General features: G+C 43.8%; 1 protein-coding gene across 1 annotated transcript in view; it reads right to left on the bottom strand.

The window, feature by feature from the left end:
• Positions 1 to 25,382, bottom strand: part of LOC139167578 (hexokinase HKDC1-like) — a 66,154-nt gene that overhangs the window by 26,549 nt on the left and 14,223 nt on the right. The window contains exons 4-9 of the mRNA XM_070752188.1: positions 22,149 to 22,268; positions 18,003 to 18,098; positions 14,978 to 15,077; positions 13,504 to 13,687; positions 9,124 to 9,279; positions 7,151 to 7,384 (exon numbers count right to left, since the gene is read on the bottom strand). Coding sequence (XP_070608289.1) covers positions 7,151 to 7,384; positions 9,124 to 9,279; positions 13,504 to 13,687; positions 14,978 to 15,077; positions 18,003 to 18,098; positions 22,149 to 22,268 — 890 coding nt within the window. The remainder of the gene's footprint in view (positions 1 to 7,150; positions 7,385 to 9,123; positions 9,280 to 13,503; positions 13,688 to 14,977; positions 15,078 to 18,002; positions 18,099 to 22,148; positions 22,269 to 25,382) is intronic.

Here is a 25,382-nt window from a genome sequence, read left to right as displayed (position 1 = left end):
CCGCCTGGTTTCAGCTCCCCATTCCTCCACGTCACTTCGCTCCTGTCCTGGCTAAATCGTGTGGCAGCAAACAGGCTTTGGGGTTTTGGCTGGGGGGGAGGGAGTTAGGAAGGTCCTACTGCTTCCTCCCCCAGCCAAAACCACAAAGCCAGGCAGCCTCCAGCCGCCAAAGGAGCCTCCTGATTCTCCCCGCTTCTCTGTCCCGCTCATTACCCGTGTCCGGCAGAAGCTGCTGCCCGATTGCTCTTAGCCGGCGGGATGCAAAGTGCTGGGGTGGGGGGGTGTCCTGACAGCCCCCCCACCTCAATGCGAGTGGCGGGGAATCACCCATGGCCGGCAGAAGATCGCTCTTGCTGACCTGATGCCTCACGGTGAAGCCGGGCAAGAGCGATCTTCTGCCGGCCATGGGCGACTCCCCGCCGCTCGCCCATGGCCGGCAGAAGATCGCTCTTGCCCGGCTTCCCCGCGAGGCATCAGGTCAGCATTCTGGACGGGCGGGCGGCGGGCGAGGATGGGGGAAGCCTCGCAGGGAAGCCGGGCAAGAGCGATCTTCTGCCGGCCATGGGCGACTCCCCGCCGCTCGCCCATGGCCGGCAGAAGATCGCTCTTGCCCAGCTTCCCCGCGAGGCAGCAGGTCAGCATCCTCGGCGGGCGAGCGGCGGGGAAGCCGGCGGCTGTGGCAGCTGCTGCAAGAGGCTTCCCCGCCTCCTCAAAGCAGCCTCCCAAACCCGAACTTTCTCTGAGAAGCCCCGCTGCCCGGCTGTGACCTTTTAAAACAGCCGGGGGGCTTCTCAGCAGCCTCCCAATGCCGAAGCCCCCAGGCTGTTTTAAAAGGTCACAGCCGGGCGGCAGCGTTTTTTTGCGGGGTTTTTTTTTTGTTGTTGCACGGATTAATTGACTTTACATTGTTTCCTATGGGAAACAATGTTTCGTCTTACGAACCTTTCGTCTTACGAACCTCCTCCTTGCACCAATTAAGTTCGTATCATGAGGTATTACTGTATTAGATTTGTTACTGTATATTGTTTTATCATTGCTGTGAGCCGCCCCGAGTCTGTGGAGAGGGGCGGTATACAAATCTAATTAATAATAATAATAATAATAATAATAATAATAATAATAATAATAATTTTTTTTTCAAAAACTGTGGAATCGATCCCCATATGAAGAAGAGCTTCTGCCTTCAGAAATTTAAATCTGGACTTGGCTGGAAATAAGTGCTTTTGCTGTGTCAGAATTATGCTTCATTTAACCCCACTTTCTGCCTCAGTAGACAAATATTAATCAGCTGAGCAAATGATACACAATTTGCTCTTGTTTTGGTCTATTACTTGGTAACCAAAGACAAAGAACATTTCCAGACCACTAGGCTATTTGATTCCAAAGTCTTCACAATGCATCTTAAATTACAATTGGGTTGAGTATCATCACTTTTTTTAGACCAAAACTGATAGCAAAAAACTATAGTCATAGGCAAGTCTGTCCAATATTTTTCTAGACAGAGAGTGTAGGCATCAACATTCAAGCCTCTCTCTTGATGTCTCCAGTCTAGCCAATATACACTGCTAAAAAAAAAATAAAGGGAGCACTCAAATAACACATCCTAGATCTGAATGAATGAAATATTCTCATTGAATACTTTGTTCTGTACAAAGTTGAATGCACTGACAACAAAATGAAATTGATTGTCAATCAGTGTTGCTTCCTAAGTGGACAGTTTGATTTCACAGAAGTTTGATTTACTTGGAGTTATATTCTGTTATTTAAGTGTTCCCTTTATTTTTTTGAGCAGTATATTTTAATGCAACAGTAATAGCATTTAGACTGTACAGTGGTCCCTCGACTTGCGCGTTCTCGATTAGCGCGAAACGCTGCAACGCGGTTTTTCAAAAAATATTATTTAAAAAATAAAATATTAAAATATTATTTTAAAAAAAAATTTTTTTTTTTAAAAATTTTTTTAAAAAAAATTTTTTTTTAATTCTGTTCCCTGAATGGAGACCGCCGGCCGCTCAATCGGGCCGGCAGGGAACAGAATGGAGCCTTCCGCGGCGGGGCTGGTAAGGGGGGGAGCCGAGGGGGGAGCAGCAGGGAGCCCACGTTGGAGACCCTCCGCGGCGGCGGGGGCTGCTGCTGTTGCTGCTGGCTGTTGTTTCCGCCGCTGCCTCTCTTAAGCTCGCCTGGGGGCGGTTGGGGGGGTCGGGCCCCGCGTCTCCTGGAGGGTGGCGGCGCAGCAGCCTGCCTCCCCCGCGCTTTACTGCGGCCGCATCGGGGCGGCGACCTGAGGGGGCGCCGCGAGCGGGTTGCGGAGCGGCGGCAGCAACTCCTGAAGGGGGCTCCCGCGCGAGCCAGCCGGGAAATCCTCGCGCCTTCCGCCCGCTCTCCCGACAGGCACTAAACTTGCAACTTCTCCCCGGCGCCGGCCGTGCAATCCAACATGGCAGGGAGCGGAGGCGCGGGCGAGACCAAACGCCGCGGAAAGCAGAGGGGAGGACGCGGGGTCGAGGCGCCTCGGGCCGGCCAGCCCGCGTCGCCGCTTCTCGGCCCGGCGCCCCTCGGGTTGGACTCTCTTTCAGCCGCCGCCAGTCCGGAGAGCGTAGGCGAGGCGGCCCGCGGTTCACCATCCACATCCTCCAGTTTGTTGTTCTCATGGTGCTCTGGCAATTCTCCATTCCTTTCATCCTTCAGAGCTTTTAAGAATGACGGTGAGCGGGGCGAATCGGGCGGGGGGTAGCGGCAAGGAGCCCGGAAAAATCACCATTGCATTGCCAGCCTCCGAATTTGCGTCGCTCCACCTTCTGCGCATGTGCGGCCAGGGCGCGCATGCGCAGAAGGTTTTTTACTTCCGCATCCAGTATAACGCGGAAATCGGTTAGCGCGGGAGGTCTTGGAACGTAACCCCCGCGCTAACCGAGGGATCACTGTATACCACTTCATGATGCTTCGGAGAGGGGCGGCATACAAATCTAATAAATTGAATTGAATTGAATTATACAGTCCTCTCTAAGTGGTTTACAGAATTAGCATATTGCCCCCAACAATCTGGGTCCTCAATGCAAGATCACATGAAGTGTTAATACCATTTTATAATGCCTTGGTAAGGCCACACTTGGAATACTGCATTCAGTTTTGGTCGCCACTAGTGATGGGCGAACCGAACCCGCACAATTCGGGTCCGTACCGAATTTTGTGGTGTTCGGTATGTCGAATACGAGCACGAAATTTTTTGAAACTTTGGGCAAAGTTCGGGGTCACGTTCGGCATTCGGAGCTTTGACGTCACCGGCAGGTTGCTAAGGACGGCAAGGTGATCACTTCCTGGATTCCATGGAATCCAGGAAGTGATCACCTTGGCGTCCTTAGCAACCTGCCGGTATATATGATGTCAAAGCTCCACTCCCCGGAATCTCTTGGTGGGATTCCCTGTTTGGGTTCAGGTTCGGTTCGGGTTCGGCCGAATTTTGCGTAAAGTTCATCCGAACTTACCGAACCTGAACACCGTTGGGTTCACCCATCACTAGTCGCCACGGATGCAAAAAGTATGTTGAGACTCTACAAAGAGTGCAACAAAGATGATTAGGAGACTGGAGGTTAAACCATATGAAGAACGATTACAGGAACTGGGTATGACTAGTTCAATGAAAAGAAGGACTAGGGGAGACATGGTGGCAGTATTCCAATATCTCAAGGGCTGCCACAAGGGAGTCAAGCTATTCTCCAAAGTACCCGAGGGTAGGACAAAAAGCAATGGGTGGCAACTAATCAAGGAGAGAAGCAACTTAGAGGAGAATTTCCCTGACCATTAGAACAATTAATCAGTTCAAAATTACAAAAGAAGATATCGATTTCACTCCAGAAGGAATGCTAGTAGGAAATTGGAAAAAGAAATATAGTAAACAGACACTTCATCTAGTGACACACATTACAATAGAAGTCAGAATACCAATAGCCCAAATGTGGAAGAAAGAAACAATTCCAATAGAGAGTAATGTCATTGAAAAAAATTATAGATATGTAGAAATGGATGAGATGACAAGGGAAATTAAGGGAATTAAAAATGAAGAAATGGAAAAAGTATGGAATAGATGGTATGAATGGATTAAAAACAAACAGAATAGATAAAGTATAAAGTGTAAATGTATACAAAAACAACGAATATATAGTAATTTGATAATTAAATTCTTTTTCTCTTCTCTATCCTTCGGATATATAATAAATAAATAAACATATATTAGTGATATGATATATTACACTGAAAATATTGTAAAATGTAGTGGGACCTACACTCTTCATTCTCTACATCAACGATCTTTGCGACCTCATCACAAGCAACTTGTGTTCTTTTTGCAGATGATGTAAAACTCTTCAACACCACTGATAACACAACTACCCTACAAAAAGACCTAGACTCAGTTTCTGATTGGTCCAACACATGGCAACTCCAAATCTCAACCAGCAAATGCTCTGTCCTACACATCGGCAAAAAGAATCAGAACTTCAAATACAAACTTAATAAACGAATTATCACAGATAATCCCCACTCGGTCAAGGACCTTGGGATACTAATAACTAAAGATCTAAGTGCCAAAGCCCAGTGCAACAGCATCGCTAAGAAGGCCTCAAGAGTTGTTAATCTAATCCTACGTAGCTTCTGCTCTGGAAATCTCACACTACTTACCAGAGCTTACAAAAGTTTCGCCAGACCCATCCTCGAATACAGCTCATCTGTTTGGAACCCATATCGCATCTCAGACATTAACACCCTTGAAAATGTTCAAAGATACTTCATAAGAAGAGCCCTTCATTCCTCCACTTGAAACAGAATACCCTACGAAACTAGACTTACAATCCTGGGTCTTGAAAGCTTAGAACTACGACGCCTTAAACATGATCTAAATATTGCCCACAAGATCATATGTTGATTGAAATCTCCTGCCTGTCAAAGACTACTTCAGCTTCAACCACAACAACACAAGAGCACACAACAGATTCAAGCTTAACATTAACCGCTCCAAACTTGACTGTAAAAAATATGACTTTAGTAATCGGGTTGTTGAAGCGTGGAACTCATTACCGGACTCCGTAGTATCATCCCCTAACCCCCAACATTTTACCCTTAGACTATCCACGGTTGACCTCTCCAGATTCCCAAGAGGTCAGTAAGGGGTGTACATAAGTGCACTAGAGTGCCTTCCGTCCCCTGTCCTATAGTCCCTCCTATATCTCGTATTTCTTCTCTACTATATCCTCTATAACCTTCATTGTATATTATTGTGTATTGGACAAAATAAATAAATAAAATAATTACAAAAGATATTGGATACAGGTGTTTGTAGCAATGTACATGTTTCTTTTTAATGCTTTTGTTTTTTTGAAAATTAATAAATAGACTTTTAAAAAAAGAAGAATTAATCAGTTCAAATAATCAACTTCAATCTTAAACTGTCTACCATGGACCTCACCCCATTCCTAAGAGGTCTGTATAGCGTGCATAAGCATAAGTGTACCAGCATGCCTACTGTCCCCATTTATTTGTACTCATTTCCTGTGTTCATGTTTATACTTGTTATCTTAAATAAAATAAATAAAAATAAAATAAAACTTGGACGGACTTCAGCTCTCAGAATTCCCCAGCTAGCACTCTGGGAGTTGATATCCACCCATCTTAAAATTGCCAAATTTGAAAAAGATCAATCTAAATGTTCCAATACCGTTTACCATGTCTCTCCTTGGCTTCTCATTCTTGCAAGCCATCTTTACCTCCATCAGACCTACATACTATTTTACTGCCATCTCCATTCTGAAGGAGACCTTGGTTGGTACCACTACATCTGCCTATCTTTAAATACATGTGCATATCATTAGACCAGGGGCAAAGTTGGCTCTTCTACCACATATGGACTTTATCTCCCAGAAATCCTGAGCCAATCATGCTAGCTAAGGAATTCTCGATCCACAGCTGACATTGGAACATCGTCTTTTGGCTGTGGCGAGGAGGACGTTTGCACAGGTTCGCCTGGTGCACCAGTTGCGGCCCTATCTGGACAGGGAGTCATTGCTCACAGTCGCTCATGCCCTCATCACCTCGAGGTTCGACCTCTGCAATGCTCTCTACATGGGGCTACCTTTGAAAAGTATTCGGAAACTTCAGATCGTGCAGAATGTGGCCACGAGAGCCATTGTGGGGTTACCTAGATTTGCCCACGTCTCTCCAACACTCTGTGGCTTGCATTGGCTGCCGATCAGTTTCCGGTCACAATTCAAAGTGTTGATAATGACCTATAAAGCCCTACATGACATCGGACCAGAATATCTCCAGGACCGTCTTCTGCCGGCGGCGCACGAATCCCAGTGGCCGATAAGGTCCCACAGAGTTGGTCTTCTCCAGGTCCCGTCGACTAAACAATGTCGTCTGGTGGGCCCCAGGGGAAGAGCCTTCTCTGTGGCAGCCCCGGCCCTCTGGAATCAACTCCCCCCAGAGATCAGAACTGCCCCCACCTTCCTTGCCCTTTGTAAATTTCTTAAGACCCACCTATATCACCAGGCATGGGGGAATTGAGACATCTCTCCCAGGCTTATAGACTTTATGTATGGTATGCTTGTGTTGTTGTTTTTTTAAATGACGGTTTTTTTAAATACTTTATTTTAATATTAGATTTGTTACATTGTATATTGTTATATGTTTTTGATATTTTATGTTTTATATATTTTTAATATTAGATTTGTTCCACTGTTATATTGTTTTTATTGCTGTTGTGAGCCGCCCCGAGTCTTCAGAGAGGGGCAGCATACAAATCAAATCAAACAAACAAACAAACAAACAAACAAATAATAAATAAATAAATAAATAAATAAATAAATAAATAAATAATTATTGTTGTGAGCCACCCCGAGTCTGCGGAGAAGGGCGGCATGCAAATCTAATAAATTATTATTGTTGTTGTTATTATTATTATTATTATTATTAATAATAATAATTATTAATTCTGGGAGTTGAAGTCCACATGTCATAGAAGAGCCAACTTTGTCTATCCCTGCATTAGACTGAAGCGCAGCATGCAGTTCAGACATCTAATTGATCCTGTGACTCACTGGAAGAAGGAAGCGTTGTCCACACCTCTTCTGCTCCACACTCTTAACATTCGACTTACTGTGGATGGGTCTTGTACAGAGTCCCATCGATTCCAACTGTGGTTCGGAGCCTCGCCAGTTTTTTATTTTCACGAAGCCGCGTCAGTATTGCCGCCAGGGCCGTGGCACAGAGGTTGGCCGAACGAAATGAAACGATTGTGCAAACGTGCTGGACAGCAATGCAGTCCTCTTCGGAGGGATCCAGGCCTAGTTCCCTCAGGATGTCTTTTGTGTTTCTCAGGCCTTCTTTATTCCTGGTGCCCAGCCAAAAAATTAGGAAAATGGCATTTCAGTTACAGGATAAAGTGACTTCTTAAAAGTTGAGGATGCGAATTACAAATTATGCTGCAGGCAGGGGTGGGTTCCATTTACCTTTATCATCGGCTCGCATTGCGACATTTCACGTATGTGCATCCCCTCATGCAATTTTACTTCCGCGCGTGCTCAGTAGCAGGATTCAGCCCGAAACACAGCTGAGGAGCTGATCAGCTGTGCTTTGGGTGAAGAAATAAAGGTCACTATTAACCAAGGAGGGAGGGCCCTTTTTCAAGCAGCGGAAGAGGAGAAGCCATCAAAAAAGGGGTAAAAAAATCTCTTAAAAATTCAAAAAAAGATGGCGGTGCACATGGATCGGCACCAACCATGACATCATCAGCAGGTCACTAATGGTTCAGCCAATCTAGTCCAAACCAGGAGGAACCCACCGCTGGCTGCAAGAGGGACCTTTCAGAACGCTGTTTCATCATATATTCATAGCTGCCTTGATTATTTTAGAGGGAGGGAAGAAGGAAGGAAGGAAGGAAGGAAGGAAGGAAGGAAGGAAGGAAGGAAGGAAGGAAGGCAGGCAGGCAGGCAGGAAGGCAGGAAGGAAGGAAGGAAGGAAGGCAGGCAGGCAGGAAGGAAGGAAGGAAGGAAGGAAGGAAGGAAGGAAGGAAGGAAGGAAGGAAGGAAGGAAGGAAGGAAGGATCTTTCTAGAGAGTCACAGAGATGACCTGGAGAATCAAAATGAAGACTACTGTGGGGCTGCTTTAGCAGCAGCTAAAGTTGAAGCAGCAATTATGCTATTCTCAAATCAGTGTCTACCAGGTCTATTTGCCACATTATAGAAGAGTAAACAATGTTTTATAGGTAGCCTTTTACAATCACAACTGAGCCCCAAATTTATGTTCCTGTTGTGTTCATTTAAAGAAATAACAACTCTGTTAATAAACAATGTGTTGAACGAACAGAAGTCTCCGGTGCAGTGATTTAACAGTTCCTAAGAGAGACTGTTACTGCATGAATTTGCCCTATAATTGTTAAGTGAATCACTGTAGTTGTTAAGTTATCAACACAGTTCGTAAGTGAATCCAGTTCTTAAGTGATTCCCCATTCACTTTGCTTATTAGATGGTCACAAACGTGACTCCAGGACTCTGCAACCTTCATAAATATGGGTCAGTTGCCAAGCATCTGAATGTTGAAGACGTGACTATGGGGATATTCATAAGTTTGAAAAACAGTCGTAAGTCACTTTTTTTCAGTGCCATTGTAACTTCAAACGGCCACTAAATGAATTGTCATAAGTTGAGAAGTACCTATATTATTTCTTCTATTTTGCATGAATCTCCAAGTTACGTTTCCCCCTCCGCCCCAAAAATCTCACAAATGCCTCCCTTATTTTCTGCCAGGAAAAATCTGAATATTAAGTCAATTAATTAATTATTGTTTTCTTTAAAAACTCTTAGCTGCTATTCTTGCATAAAGATATCTTCCCTGTGGTTCTAATGATAATATTGAAGCCTGAGTCTGCTGCTTAAAGCAGCCAACTCACTTTGGACCATGTATTTAGTTAACTTTCAAGAGATGGAAATATTTCCAGGAAAATAACTGGGTTAATCCACGAGAGCACAATTTGCTGTGTTTTTAAGAACAAATATAATTGTACATGCTTACCCTTTCAGCTTTTAAGGGAACGAAGACTAAAAAAGATATTGTAGACTCAAACCTCTTACTTTTCCATAGCGGCCACATATCTTGTCTCAATCTTGCCCTTAGTACAGAGCGCTGTGGATAACTTCCCATTGAAAAGCAAGCCTTTTCTTGCCATTTTTAAAAGGATAAGCCTGACCAGTTCTCCCAGGTATAATCCACTAATCATCTTCTCAAACCTATATTCAAAGAGAGAACAGTCAAATGTTAGATATCTCTGTAGAGTGGTGTCGAAAAAGTTTAAATGGTGGTGCTCCAAACTCCATTTCATGTTCATGTGACTTTCTGTGAAAATCTCCCATCACAACAGATGACGAATTTTATTTCACCCAATGAAAATTTTCTTTTCAAAAACATATTTTTTTTTATTTATTTAGTCCAATACATAATACACATTGAAGAGGATAGATATGTAGTAATATAACTAAAGAAACGAATAGAAGAAAAGATATAAAAGTATAGGTGAACAAATTTGAAAGGAAGAAAAGATAGAATAGAATAGAATAGAATTTTATTGGCCAAGTGTGATTGGACACACAAGGAATTTGTCTTGGTGCATATGCTCTCAGCGTACATAAAATAAAATATACATTTGTCAAAAATCATGTGGTATGACACTTAATGATTGTCATAGGGGTCAAATAAGCAATGAAGAAGCAATATTAATGAAAATCTTAGGATATAAGCAACAAGTTACAGTCATACAGTCAACATGGGAGGAAATGGGTGAAAGGAATGATGAGAAAAACTAGTAGAATAGAAGTGCAGATTTAGTAGAAAGTCTGACAGTGTTGAGGGAATTATTTGTTTAGTAGAGTGATGGGGTTTGGGAAAAAACTGTTCTTGTGTCTAGTTGTCTTGGTGTGCAGTGCTCTGTAGCGACGTTTTGAGGGTAGCAGTTGAAACAATTTGTGTCCAGGATGTGAGGGGTCAGTAAATATTTTCCCCACCCTCTTTTTGACTCGTGCAGTATACAGGTCCTCAATGGAAGGCAGGTTGGCAGCAATTGTTTTTTCTGCAGTTCTGATTATCCTCTGAAGTCTGTGTCGGTCCTGTTGGGTTGCAGCACCAAACCAGACAGTTATAGAGGTGCAGATGACAGACTCAATGATTCCTCTACAGAAATCATTGAGTCTGTCATCTGCACCTCTATAACTGTCTGGTTTGGTGCTGCAAGATAAATGAGATATGGAGAGACAATTGGACAGGGGACGGAAGGCAAACTGGTGCACTTATGCACGCCCCTTACTGACCTCTAAGGAACCGGGAGAGGTCAATCGTGGATAGTCTAAGGGAAAAATGTTGGGGGTTAGGGGTTGACACTACTGAGTCAGGTAATGAGTTCCATGCTTCGACAACTCGGTTGCTGAAATCATATGTTTTAAAATACGTCCATCTGATGTTTTGGAATTATTTCAGGATGGTATTTTTGCACTCTGGATAAATAATCTGCCAAGTGTCTAAAATGTGTCAGTTCATGGTCAGTATACCTCAATGTTTCTCAACCTTCACAACTTGTGGACTTCAACTCCCAGAATGGCTGACTGCCAGGAAATTTGTGGAGCCCTTAAGGTTGCCACGGCTGAGAAAAAAACTAGTTTAGGGTACATCACTATTCACGTTTGTCTGGCGGTTTTTTAAGCCATCCATTTGTAAATTATCTGAACCAAAAGCTAGTAGAGATGTCTTTAAAACACCTTTGGAATAGAGGATTTACCAGTAGTAAAATCTGATATATTTTTTTTAACCTACCAGTTCTGTGGATGTGACTTGGCGTGCAGAAGTGCACCTTCGTGCCTACCATCCCTGTCCTAATGTCTTTTTGTCTTTTCTATCTCTACTTTATACTTATATTATGTTAAACATACTACAATACTAAGAGGTCAGTAAGGGGCGTGCATAAGTGCACTAGTGTGCCTTCTGTCCTCTGTCTTATTGTCTCTCCTATATCTCCTATATCTTTTCTTCTATTCCTATATCTTTTCTTCTATTCTTTCATTGATATATTTTATTCCTATATCTTCTCTTCTATTCTTCATCTGATATAGTTTACTATGAGTGTTCTGCCGGCGTGTCTCAACCACCCGTAATTACAGGGTAATTAGTCCAGGAAGACACACACCACACGATGAAAGGAAAACCCAAACGTTTTTATAAACAGAAAAATAGAAACAGCTCCCTTTTTAAATGTCAAAGGGATTTCCTGGTACACACAAGGCACAGGTTAACTGCAGCCCAATTGCTCATCCAATAACTGGGAAAGTGAGTCCAATTCTAAAGTCCAGAGAGTCCACACACACAATCCTGAAGAGCAAAAACCACGATCTTGACGAAACAATGAATCAGATAAACTGCCATGAGGCTAAAACACCAGGCTGCACTTTTATCTGTAGCACTAATTACAACAGCCCCACCCAACCACAGGTGGCCTCATTTTCTCTTGTAATAATCCTTCAGTTGTTGTCTCCTATGCATCACTCTACGCATGCGTGGATGTGTCATTAATTCTTGTTAAGAATCCAGGGATGATACAGATTACTGATCTCCTTCTGGGCTGTCTGCCAAACTCCCCTCTTCCCTGTCACTCACGCTTCCCTGGTCAGAGGAGACATACTCTACTGGAAGAAAAACAGGCCTGGAGCATGTGGATGTTTCCCCCACATCCACCTCCACATTGCTTGGGGCAGGAGCTGGGCCGGAGCTAACCACAACACTATATCTTCTCTTCTATTCTTCCTCTGATATATTTTACTATGAGTATATCCTCTATAACCTTCATTGTGTATTGGACAAAACAAACAAACAATACTATATTTGAATGGCAAATAAATAAATAAATAAATAAATAAAATAAATGGCAGGGGGAAAATGCTGCAAAATCTCCATTCCCTCCCTATTCCTTGGGAAAGAATATTGCAAAATCTCCATTTCCAACACATTCTGGGAGCAACCAGAGGTGGCTTTTGTCGGTTCTCTGAACTTCCCAATTTTCCACTACTGGTTCTCCAGAACCTGCTGGATTTCACCCCTAGGTATTTGGACTGCAACTCTTTCCAATCCCCTTATATAGCACATCAGCTAATCACATCAATTCTTAGAGCTAAACTCAGAGTTCCGTGTGGTGAGATGGGCGCTAACAAATTTTTATAAACAAACACTTATTCAGTGTAATTTCTGTTCCAATGTATGCCTTAATTCAGTGTTTCTCCCCTGTAGCAACTTTATGATGTATGGGCTTCAACTCCCAGAATTTCCTCAGTCAACATGCTAGCTGAAGGGTTCTGGAAGCTGAAGTCCACACATATTAAAGCTGTCAAGGTTGAGAAGCACTAGCATCATTTGCTACCTTAATACAGTGGTACCTCTACCTACGAACGCCTCTACTTACAAACCTTTCTAGATAAGAATCGGGTGTTGCAGTATAGCTGTTAGAATAGGATTTATTAATCTGGACCTCTAGCATAAAAAATACTCTTACCCTGATTCTATAACCCAGGACAGGAAAGGCACTAAACTCGCCTAATCTGCATTCCTGGCAATTACAACAGGGAAACAAAAGGGCTCAAATAAACATCTCACAATAAACAAAGTTTTCACCACTCCAGACAGGACATTATAGGATCAAAGGGGGGAATTTACATTGCCTGAAGCATACAACAGCATGACAGGGTGATTAAGGAAGATTAGCAAGATAAGACAGAAGACTTCAGAGAAATTAGGTGTGAGGAACATCTGCTCTTGGAAAGAGTTTTCAAGGAAATCATTTCTTGATATCTGTGGGAAAAGGAAGAACTCAAAAGATACGTTTGAAGTTGTGTTGTTGGATGTATCATTTGACATGTATATGTAATTATACCCCATTTCCTTATGTTCCTAAATAAAAAGGGGTACATGGCTCTACACCATGTCACTTCACCCAGAGAGAGAATGTGTCCAGGTTTTTCTTTCTAGGATTCGTGTTCGTGGGTGACCCCACACGGCTGGGTTGCACTTAGCCCCTTTTGAGGACATAGCCCTCACTAGGGACTTTGACAGCATCCACAACCGGGTGTTCAAGATTTTTTTGCCTCTTCTCAAGAACCATTTTCCACTTAAAAACCCAAACCTCCGAAACTGTAACCAGAAAAGGTGGGGAGAAGCCTCCGTGTGGCCTCTCTAGGAATCTCCTGGGAGGAAACAGGGCTGGAAAAGGTGGGGAGAAGCCTCCGTGGGGTCTCTCTAGGAATATTCTGGGAGAAAACAGTGCCTCTACCCTATTTGCTTTTACATTGATTCCTATGGGAAAATTTGCTTCTTCTTACAAACTTTTCCACTTAAGAACCTGGTCACAGAACGCATTAAGTTTGTAAGTAGAGGTACCACTGTAGAAGGAAACCTTACAACAGCCTGACAAATCCACTTACAATTGTTTTCCAGGATTTATAGACCCTGAGTCAATCTCCTTGTCAAACTCTGTCCTGATGTCTTCCAGAGATGCATCATCTCCAAAAGCTCCCCATTCAGTGTTAATGCACATCCGGCCTTCATCCCCTTCTACTAGATCAATATTGCTCATCTCTTCCATGTAGCAAGCGTTGGTGCCTGTTCCTGTTCAGCCATCACATTTGGAAAGGTGAAAAACAAAACAAAACAGAGAGATGAATAAACGCTCCCACAGTTCAATCTAAAATGCTTTTCAAAACTACAATGGTGTCCCTCTTTACCAGTGTAGAAATCTGGTCACTTTAGCCTAGGCCTCACTGAAGCTGTGGAGCTGCCCTACTATTTACCTTCAGATACAGTGGTACCTCAAGATACGAACCCCTCGTCTTACGAACAACTCAAGATACGAACCCGGGGTTCAGAAAAAAATTGCCTCTTCTTACGAACTTTTTTCGTCTTACGAACGCCAAACCCGAACTTCCGGGTTTGGCGTTCGGAGGCTGCTGGGAAGCCGCGCGGCTGTTTTAAAAGGTGACAGCCGGGCTGGGGGGCTTCCCAGCAGCCGCCAAACGCCGAACGCGGAAGTTCGGGTTTGGCGTTCGGCTTCGGGAGACGGCTGGGAAGCCGCACAGCTGTTTTAAAAGGTCACAGCCGCGCGGCAGCGGTTTTTTTTGCGGGGTTTTTTTTTTGTTGCACGGATTAATTGACTTTACATTGTTTCCTATGAGAAACAATGTTTCATCTTACGAACCTTTCGTCTTACGAACCTCCCCCTGGAACCAATTAGGTTCGTAAGACGAGGTATGACTGTAGTTGCAACCAGACCTCCCACAACTCGGTTCATTTCTTCTGCAGCCTGCAAGGCTTTCCTGAAGATCTCTGTAGCCAATAGCAGAGTCCTGGATCAATCTATAGCTCTGTTATCAGCTGCAAAGACCTTCAAAAAAGCCTTGCCGGCTGCAGAAGAAATGGGTTGAGATGTGAGAGACTGCAACTGTCCAAAGCCGAAGAAGTTCCTGAAGATCTCTGACAACGAAAAAGAGCCTGTGGCTGAACATACAAATGAACTTCTGGTTGGGTTGTTTTTTGCCATCCCCAGGCCTCAAGAGGCTTTCCTGAAGCCTGGGGAGAGCAAAAATTGGCCAAAAAGAAGGCCAAAACAATGATAAAATAAATGTATTAGCCTAGACGCTTTTCTATGACATCTGGACTTCAACTCCCAGAATTCCTGAGCTAGCATGATTGGCTCAGGAATTCTGGAAGGTGAAGTCCACATGTAATAGAAGAGCCAATTTTGCCTACCCCTGGCCTAGAGCAAAATGCAGAGATTAAATTATTAAAAGATTTTTTAAAAAGATATCTATAATTTATTCAAATTAAACTTAAAGTTCTGAAAGTAAGTCTTAACATTAGCTAGTTTGACCCTGTCTTCTAACTAAAAGAATATAAACTTACCAATAATGACACCAACTTCACATCGCTGGTCATCATATCCACAAGTCATCATTGTTCCCACTGTGTCATTAACCAGTGCCAAAACTTCTATATCAATGTCCTAATGGCACAAATACAACAGAGCCTCTAGTGGTTTTCAACAACTTTTTTTTTCAAGTAACTACGATCTATTCATGTTATCACACAAGTTGCTTTATACAATCAATGTTGGAGGTGGGTCCCTCCTGGTTTGGACTGGTTTTCCCGAACCAGTAGCGGGAAGAAGCAAACCACCAGCGAGGTAAGTTAGAACCCACCCCTGGTCATATTGTTGTATTATTGAATCTGCAGAGTCATTGGTATTCCCAGAACATTGGTCACTGGTAACTCCAGGAAACCATAGGTCAGGAATTTCAACAATGGCAAAAAAAATCAAATTATCAGACTTATATTACAAATAAATTACTATCAAAAAATAAATCAAAGTATAGGAGAAACCATCTAATTACCATTAAAACTCTCATGTCTGTATCCTTTAGATCAGCGTTTCCCAACCGGTGTGCCGTGGCACAGTAGTGTGCCGCGAGACATGGCCAGGTGTGCTGCGAGAAGCTCAAGCTGGGCGGGGCGCTGCCGGCGCCCCTGCCTGAGTGTCGTCCTGTGGGTGGTCTTGGGCTTCACAGTCGCTTCCTGGTTCCCTCTCCTCCCACCGCCTGTGTCTCCCGCCGTCGCCTCCCACCAAGCCGTCGCCCGTTGCCGTGGGTTCCTCGAGTGGGAGCTGCCGCTTCCCTCCGTCCAGCTCAGCCACGCTGCCGTAGAAAGCACAGAGGTTATTGCCACCGCTTCTGCCTCCACTCAGGGAGCCACGGTGGTCAACGCGCCTTTTCCTCTCCCTCAGCTCAACCACGGTGGCTCCCTGAGTGGAGGCAGAGGCGGCGGCAATAACCTCTGCACTTTCTACGGCAGCGTGGCTGGGCTGCCTGGAAGGAAGCGGCAGCTCCGAAGAATGAGGCGCTGGCGGTAGACACAGGCGGAGGGAGGAGAGGGAACCAGGAAGCCACCGTAAAGCCCAAGACCAGCCACAGGACGACCTTCAACCAGGGGCACCGGAACCGCGCGCAGCCATGGTGGGAGCAGCATGAGGTAGCAACGAGGCGCGAGGACAAGCAGGCAGCTTGGCGGAGGGGAAGCGCTGAGGGGCTCTCCTCCTTCCCCACCCCCGCGCTTCTCTCCCGCCCTGGCTTTCGCTTCGCCCCATGATTTCCCCGCAATTTCATCCAGGCCACCTCTTGCCTCCTTTTGAACTGCGGGGAAATCTGTGGACAAAGCAAAAGCCAGGGCGGGAGAGAAGCGCGGGGGTGGGGAAGGAGGAGAGCCCCTCAGCGCTTCCCCTCCACCAAGCTGCCTGCTTGTCCTCGCGCCTTGTTGCTACCTCCTGCCTTTTTCCAGGGGCCTTTGGAAGGCACCCAGGGAAGGGGGGGGGATTGGGGGTGGCTGCAGCGGCTTCTCGTCCTCCTCATCCAGCTGCTAATGCCCCCCCGGCCCCTCTTGCAGTCCCTTCACGGAGCGCTTTTGTCCCAGGCTGTCAGCGAAAGGGCTGCAGGACAGGCGGGGCAGGCGTTCTTCTCACAGCTGAGGCAGAATTTGGAATGTCAGGGGTGTGTGCGTGCGGGCTCCGCATCCCCCTGCCACCCGGAACATTTAAAATAAGAAAAACCTTTGCCGGCCTCCGCAGAGAAGAAAGGAAGAGAGAGAAAGAGAGACAGAGCAAGAGAGACATAGCAAGAGAGGCAGAGAGAGAGAGCAAGAGAGACATAGCAAGAGAGGCAGAGAGAGAGACAGAGAAAGAGAGAGAAAGAGAGCTAGCAAGAGAGAGAGAAAGAGAGACAGAGAAAGAGAGACAGAGAGAGAGAGAAAGAGAGAAAGAAAGAAAGAGAGAGAATGAAAGAGAGATAGCAAGAGAGGCAGAGAGAGCAAGGGAGAGAGAAAGACATATAGGGAGGGAAGGAGGGAGAGAGAAAGAGAGCAAAAAAGAGAGGAAGAAAGAAAGAGGGATGGAGAGAGAGAAAGAAGGGAAGGAAGAGAGAGAAAGAGTGAGGGAGAAATAGAGCGAAATGGAGGAAGATTTTTTTTTGTCAAAACTTTTCTTTAGCCACCCCCCCACCCCCCCGTTCAGTGTTCCCCAGGATTTTGAAAATATGAATAATGTGCCGCGGCTCAAAAAAGGTTGGGAAACACTGCTTTAGGTGAAGTAGATCATCATTGAACAATAATTTTTGAATCAAAGTATATAAATGGGCTGGCTTACAGAAATGTATTTGAAATCTGGGATTCACAACATCCATGGAATTGAAATTTGGCAAATATTATAAACCATTTTATGACATAAAAATTATCATAAATATATTTTATGATATAATACAAAATGTCATAAGGACCGTCGGCCTCTTACCGGGCCGGCGGTGTTTGCAGCGTGGGCGGGGAAAGAGGCCGCCATTTTGGGGGCGGAGCCTGTGGCCCCGCATCATTGACGGGGGCCGCAGTGATGTCATCGAGGTGTGTGGGCACCAATTGGTCGAGGAACGGTTAACTCCAGGTGTTTGGTTGTGCTATACAGTTCAATATGGGCTCATTCCAAGGCAGATATATATTTTGAATACCTTCTTGAATTTTTAAGAACATTAAGTATATCAGAAGCTCTGTTTGTGTGAATGGATTGAGGAATTTGGTAAGGAAATATATCTGACACAATAGGTCATGGATTGTCTAATTTTAAAATAATGAACAGGACAATTTTTGTGTGTGTCAGATTCAGTATGCACATCCACAGAAGTCTGGTAATATCTTTTCCAACATACCTATTTTATTAAAAAGCATTAGCTTATGTTTGTTAATAAAATTCAGAACTGGTGTTACCAGAATCCTGGTTGTTTTGCCACTGTAGACCAACAAAGCTCTCCTCCTACTCAGCAGACGTATCAACAAACAATATAAACACTGCAGTTGAAACTCAAGTTATTCAGAAAACTTATCTGGTTTAACTTGCCTTGTGTTTTCGGAGGGCTTTGCAGAGATTGTTCACCACATCCGTCTGTTGTACCCCTCGGACTTTAAAATGTTTTGTCCATGAAAGAAGGACTCCCTACCAAAAGAGCAATGATTAATGACTTAATAAAGTGCGTAGATGTTAAATCCATTAATGTTTGTGACTGGTGACTCAGCAAAAGTGACTGGATAAAATCATTATTTTTATCACTCGATAAAAGAAGGACTTTGGATGACATAACAGCAATATTCCAGTATTTGAGGGGCTGCCACAAAGCACCAGGAGGCAAGACAAGAAAAAATGGATGGAAGCTAACGAAGGAGAGAAGCAACCTGGAATTAAGAGAAACTTCCTAATAGTGAAGACAATTAACCAGTGAAACAGCTTTCCTTTAGAAGTTGTGGCTGTTCTTACCCTTGTCTACTGGTTTGGAAGTGCACGCGCGTGTTACACCTGGGTCAGGGGTGAGCTACTGCCCGGACGGGGGGGAACGCAGTGGGGTAGCAAAAATGGAGCTCCACCCTGTTGTGGTTAGCTCTGGCCCAGCTCCTGCCCCAAGGACTGTGTATGTGGGGGAGACATCCACATGCTGCAGGCCTGTTTTGCCCCCGGTGGAATCTGCTGATGAAGGCTCTTCTGACCAAGAAGACATGAGTGACAGGGAGGAGGAGAGTGTGGCAGACAGCTCAGAAGGAGATCAATTATCTAGCTCCTCCTTGGATTCGGAACAAGAGTTAATGATACAGCCAGGCATGTGGAGAGCGATGCATAGGCAGCAACAACTGAGAGATTATTATCAAAGAAAATGAGGCCACCTGTGGTTGGTTGGGGCTGTGGTAATTAGTGAGGCTGCTATAAATAGCAGTGTGTGGGTTTGGCCATTGTGGAGGATTATCTGATCGTTGTGTTTCATGACTGCTTTGCTGCCTTTGACCTTTTGTGTGCTGATTTTTTCCCGCTTTGAAACTAACCCAGAGCAAAGTGTGTTTCACTTTGTGAAAGAAGAAGGACTGTGAATTGCCTCACAGCTGCAAGCTAAGTATCACAGAACTGATAAGGGACTTGTACAAATTACCAATTTGTTTGGAGACAAGTGCTCTTTGCTATACAAAAAGAGTGCTCTGTTTATTTGCATTTTCGGTATAAAGAACATTGTTTTGAATTTTCAAACGTGTGTGTCTAAAATTGTATCTGTGCATTTTTGGGAGGATTCTACCAGAGAGCTCGACAGAACAGACCCCAGAGCACCCAATTTGCACTGAAAGATGTTGAAAGAAAATGCAGGGCGTCCTGCATAAGCCATGCCCACAGTGTGGTAGTAAACATTTTGGTAGCCCTTCACTGATGGTACACTGATGGTATTTTGGGACAGGATAAAATCTTAGATGGGCTATGGAAAGAGCTCAGATTGACCAGCAACGGCCCGTACTTCCTCGGAGGTTTTAGCTGCACACCTGGAAAGCAATAGGTTGGGAGCATTGCTTTATCCACATGATATCCAGCCATAATAAGATTCATATTCCACATTTTGGTTTTAGATCTTACCATAAGAACATAAGAAGAGCCATGCTGAATCAGGCCAAAGCCCATCGAGTCCAGCATTCTGTGTCACACAGTGGCCCACCAATTGTCCATGGGGATCTTGAGAAGAAAGAGAAGGCAAGACCCTCCCTTTCCCTTGACTCCCAACAAGTGGTACTCAAGGGAATCCTGCCTGCCTCAACCAACATAGAGGCAGCACTTGGACATCTGTTTCAATAACCATCTATATCTTAGAGAATGTCTTCTAACTCTGTGTGGTAGTAAAAATTTTGCTAGCCCTTCACTGATCTGGGTACTGACCAGTGATGGGCTACCAAATTTTTTACTACCACACTGTGGGCGTGGCTTATGCATTTTGTTTCAACATCTTTCAGTGCAAATTGGGTGTTCTGGGATGGAGCTCCAAATTTTGCTACCGGAACTGCATTCCTGACCATTCCTGTAGGAACCCGTGACTGATACTGACCCTCTGTATATGCGTAGAAGCTGTTGTACATGTTCAGAGGGTTCGTTGCCAGCCATGGCTACCAGGGAACCATTTTGGGGGTGTGGCAAGCCACCCATTACTACCGGTTTGGCAAACAGGGCCAAATTTTTACCACCGGCTCATGCAAACTGGTCCAAGCTGGTAACAACTCACCACTGGTGCTTCATCACTGGAGGTTTTTAAGAAGAGACTGGACAGCCACCAAAGGGCTTTACCTCAAGCACCATTTAATTATTTTCAGACAAGAGTATTAGCATGTGTTGTGGTTAGCTCTGGCCCAGCTCCTGCCCCAAGGAATGTGGAGGTGGATGTGGGGGAGACATCCACATGCCTCAGGCCTATTTTGCTCCCAGTAGAATCTGCCAACAAAGTCTCCTCTGACCAAGGAAGCATGAGTGACAGGAAGAGGGGAGTTTGGCAGACAGCCCAGGAGGAGATCAGTCATCTGTATCATCCCTGGATTCTGAACAAGAATTAATGACACATCCACGCATGCGTAGAGTGATGCATAGGAGACAACAACTGAAGGATTATTACAAGAGAAAATGAGGCCACCTGTGGTTGGGTGGGGCTGCTGTAATTAGTGCTATAGATAAAAGTGCAGCCTGGTGTTTTAGCCTCATGGCAGTTTATCTGATTCATTGTTTCGTCAAGATCGTGGTTTTTGCTGTTCGGGATTGTGTGTGTGGACTCTCTGGACTTTAGAATTGGCTCAATTTCCCAGTTATTGGGGGAGCAATTGGACTGCATTTAACCTGTGCCTTGTGTGTACCAGAAAATCCCTTTGACATTTAAAAAGGGAGCTGTTTCTGTTTTTCTGTTTATAAAATCTTTTGGGTTTTCCTTTTATCATGTGGTGTGTGTCTTCCTGGACCAATTATCCTGTAATTACGGGTGGTTGAGACACGCCAGCAGAACAGCATATAGCATGGAAAAAGGGAATGGAATGTTAAGAGAGAGCTAATTTGCATATTGGTATGTAAATCAGTTTTTGGCAGTTGGAAGATAGAATTCTTGGGGATTCGTATGCTGACTGTTGGTGAATCTGCATCATAGAGAGCAGATGTAGAGAGGAATATAGTTATACTGCCAAGTTGTTTATTTGTGTAAATATGAAACAAGTTCAATGAGAAAAGAAGAAATAAAAGCATAAGTTTTATATTAGAGTCATTGTATTGTGTACTCAAATATACATTGTAGCACGGTTCTGCTATAAAGAGACTGCTGTATGAAGTGAAGAACATCACTTGAAAAACATAAATAACATAGATATCCAACAATTTTCAAGTTGTTTAAAAGTAAGGTACCAGACTACATTAGACTGAGAAACTAATCAATACAGTGGTACCTCTAGATACGAGCTGCTCCACATGTGAGTATTCCAAGTTACGAGCCGCAACGCGAGCAAATTTCTGTTCAACACCCGAGCTCAAATTCGGGATACGAGCCGAGCTTCCGCTAGTTGGTGTATCGCCTCTCTGACCCAGAATCCCCTTGCTTCCGGTTATCTTGGCCATTTGCACGTGTTAGTGCGCAAAACAAAGTCTCATCTACGTTTATGATAGTTTAAGAAAGTGTTGTTTACGTAGCCTACAGTACACAGCCTTACTTGTCTTTCGCCAAGGTAAGGTTACTGTACTGTGTTTTATACATTTTCTTATTGTATTTTGTACATTTCTCTTTTCATTATTTACTTTATTGTTTATTTATATGTGTTGCATGTACATTTATTAATTAAAAACATGTCTTTTTTCATAATTTAGGCTAACTTTGGGACTTTTTCGAGGGCTGGAACCAATTAGAATTATTTACATTAATTCATATGGGGAAAATTCGTTCGAGATACGAGTTGATCTACTTACGAGCTCGGGTCTGGAATGAATTAAACTTGTATGTCGAGGTACCACTGTATATCGTACTGTTACATTAGCAAAATTCTGAGAGTTGAAGTCCACACATCGTCAAGTTATCAGAGTTGAGAAACACTGCTTAAAATTATTTGGGGACAATATGTAAATTATTTACCAGCCATCCTAGTATATATATATATAATTTACCAGCCATCCTAGTTAATAATTTTACTCTGCTTAATGTGCAACACACAGGGTTGCACTTACCTCCTCCAATTTTTTCTGCTTACAGGGAAAAGAAAAAGTAAAGCCAAGAGGTAATTTCTTATATTTTATGTCCTTTGTGTCCATAAAGTCTGCAAGGCAGTCAGCCACATATTGAAACAGCTGGAAGGGAACAAAAACTAGGTATTATTTTAATGGGCCAATAATTCTACATGGTGATTGATACAAAATGGTTTTTGCATTTCCTTCCACATAAAAGATTCTAGTCAGCTCACACTGAAGAAGAGCCAAAAACAATATTGTCGATTTTCTATATTCCGTAGTTAATTAAGCTGAAACCCTTGCATCCAGCTACAATATATCTTCTTACTAGTGAAGGGCGAACTGAACCCACACAATTCAGGTCCATATCGAATTTTGCAGTGTTCGGTATGCCGAACACAAACCCAAAACTTTTTCAAACTTCGGGCAAAGTTCGGGGTCGTGTTCGGCATTCAGAGCTTTGACATCACCGGCAGGTTGCTAAGGACGCCAAGGTGATCACTTCCTGGATTCCATGGAATCCAGGAAGTGATCACATTGGTGTCCTTAGCAACCTGCCGGTGACGTCAAAAATCTGCCCCCGGAATCTCTTCGTGGGAGGGATTCCCCATTCGGGTTCGGGTTTGATTCGGGTTCGGCCAAATTTTGCGTAAAGTTTGTCCGAATTTGCCGAACCCGAACACCGTTGGGTTCGCCCATCACTATTTCTTACACCAGTGTATCTGATTGGTTACCATTTCAATAAAAATAATATTTATTCTCTAAATCAACCTCCAGATATTTGGGGCTGTAATCTTTCAGCATTTGTAGCCATCAGGAATTCTGCGAACTGCAATGGGTGTGAAATCTATGTATCAGATCTGCCCTGATCAGATCCCTTAGGAAAGAAAGACCCTCGGCTCCATTTAGGTGCAGCTAGCTTCTTTTACTAAAGGTTGCTGGTTGCAGTAAAGTTAGGCTAGGACTAAGATTCCAGCGCAAAAGGTTACAAATTGTTCCCCTCGTTCCAGCTCTCCCCTGCGACCAATCATAGGTGCTTTGAGAATCACCGATATGTTTTGGGAGCAATCCACATTCCATTCTCAAGGTGTGTGGCCTGAATACTGAAACAAACTATTTCCCATCATATCCTCATATGTTTTTATTTATTTATTTTATTTAGTTGTTAATCTAATCCCACGTAGCTTCTGTTCTCGAAATCTCACACTACTTACCAGAGCATACAAAACTTTTGCCAGACCCATCCTAGAATACAGCTCATCTGTTTGGAACCCATATCGCATCTCAGACATTAACACCCTTGAAAATGTCCAGTGATACTTCTCCAGAAGAACCCTGCATTCCTCCTCCCGTAATAGAATACCCTACGAAACTAGACTTACAATCCTGGGCCTGGAAAACTTAGAACTAAGACGCCTTAAACATGATCTAAGTATTGCCCACAAGATTATATGCTGCAATGTCCTGCCTGTCAACGACTACTTCAGCTTCAACCACAACAACATAAGAGCACATAACAGATTCAAGCTCAATAAAATAAACGCTTCAAACTTGACTGTAAAAAATACAATAATAGAGTTGTTGAAGTATGGAACTCATTACCGGACTCCGTAGTATCATCCCCTAACCCCAACATTTTACCCTTAGACTGTCCACGGTTGACCTGTCCAGATTCCTAAGAGGTCAGTAAGGGGCGTGCATAAGTGCAATAGAGTACCTTCAGACCCCTGTCCTATTGTCTCTCCTATATCCCATATATCTTCCCTTCTATCCCTATATCTTTCTTCTATTCTCTCATTGATTATTTTGTCCTATACTCTCTCTTCTATTCTTTCTCTAATTCTATTTCCTCAAAGGTGTCCTCTATTACCTTCATTGTGTATTATTGTGTATTGGACAAAATAGATAGATAGATAGATAGATAGATAGATAGATAGATAGATAGATAGATAGATAGATAGATAGATAGATAGATAGATAGATAAGATTTATGTGTCCCCCTTGTTTCCTCCCTCTTAGCTATTGATGACAAGACACCAAGCAGAAGATAGCAGAACTGACACTATGTTTGGTCCAGGTGGGGGTTGCCATCTCTGCTGCTCCCAGTATGCTGCATGTGCAGTTTTGCGTTTCTAGCATGCACACACATGCGTATTAGTGAGATTTTGCTTATGTGCATGTGCAGGAAGGAAATTCTCACAAGGGGAGGCACACATGCATGATTTTTTTGCTTCTACGTATGTTGAGAAGCAAAAAAATTGCCGAAATAGGATACAAAATATCACACACGCTGGAGACGTGAAGTGGAGCACACAGCTCAATTTTTGCTACCGGTGCGGCATCCTTTTCCATAGCAGTACCAACCCTCTACTGGCTTAGTATGTATCTTCCTTGTATAAGCTCCCCAACCAGAGAGAAAGAGCTGTTAATTGACGTCAGACCCTCCTCCCACAAGCAATGTTTTTCAATCTCCGCCCCTTTAAGATGTTGGAAATTCTGGGAGCTGAAGTCCATACATGGCATTGGACCAGAGTACCTCCGGAACTGCCTGCTACCGCACGAATCCCAGCGACCGATAAGGTCCCACAGAGTTGGCCTTCTCCAGGTCCCGTCGACTAAACAATGTCGTTTGGCGGGCCCCAGGGGAAGAGCCTTCTCTGTGGCGGCCCCAGCCCTCTGGAACCAACTCCCCCTGGAGATTAGAATTGCCCCCACCCTTCCTGTCTTTCGTAAACTACTTAAGACTCACTTATACTCCCAGGCATGGGGGAGTTGAGACACTTGTCTTCCAGGCTTCTTTATACTTTGTTTTATGTTTGATATGAATGTTGCTGTTTGGTTTTTTTAAATAATGATAGGGTTTTATATGTTTTTAATATTAGATTTGTTCCACTGTTATATTGTTTTTAATTGCTGTTGTGAGCCGCCCCGAGTCTTCGGAGAGGGGCGGCATATAAATCTAATAAATAAATAAAAATAAATAAATAAATACATCATAAAGGTGCTGAGAGTGAGAAACCCTATCATAAAGCAGGGATGTCAAACTCACATCATCACAGCATTGTCACATGACATATCGGGACTTCCCCTCCTTTCGCTAAACTGGGCATGGGCATGTCCATCACATGACGCATCCTACCCGTGGGCCAGAAGTTTGACAGCCTTGTGCTAGAGGTTTCATGACTCTACTATCTGGGGAGGATTTGATAAAATTAATCTGTAAAACCGCAGGAA

Source organism: Erythrolamprus reginae, chromosome 5 (assembly GCF_031021105.1).
Source record: "Erythrolamprus reginae isolate rEryReg1 chromosome 5, rEryReg1.hap1, whole genome shotgun sequence".
Lineage (NCBI taxonomy): Eukaryota > Metazoa > Chordata > Lepidosauria > Squamata > Dipsadidae > Erythrolamprus > Erythrolamprus reginae.
The sequence above is the reverse complement of the archived record's forward strand: the minus strand, read 5'-3'. Positions and strand labels throughout refer to the sequence as shown.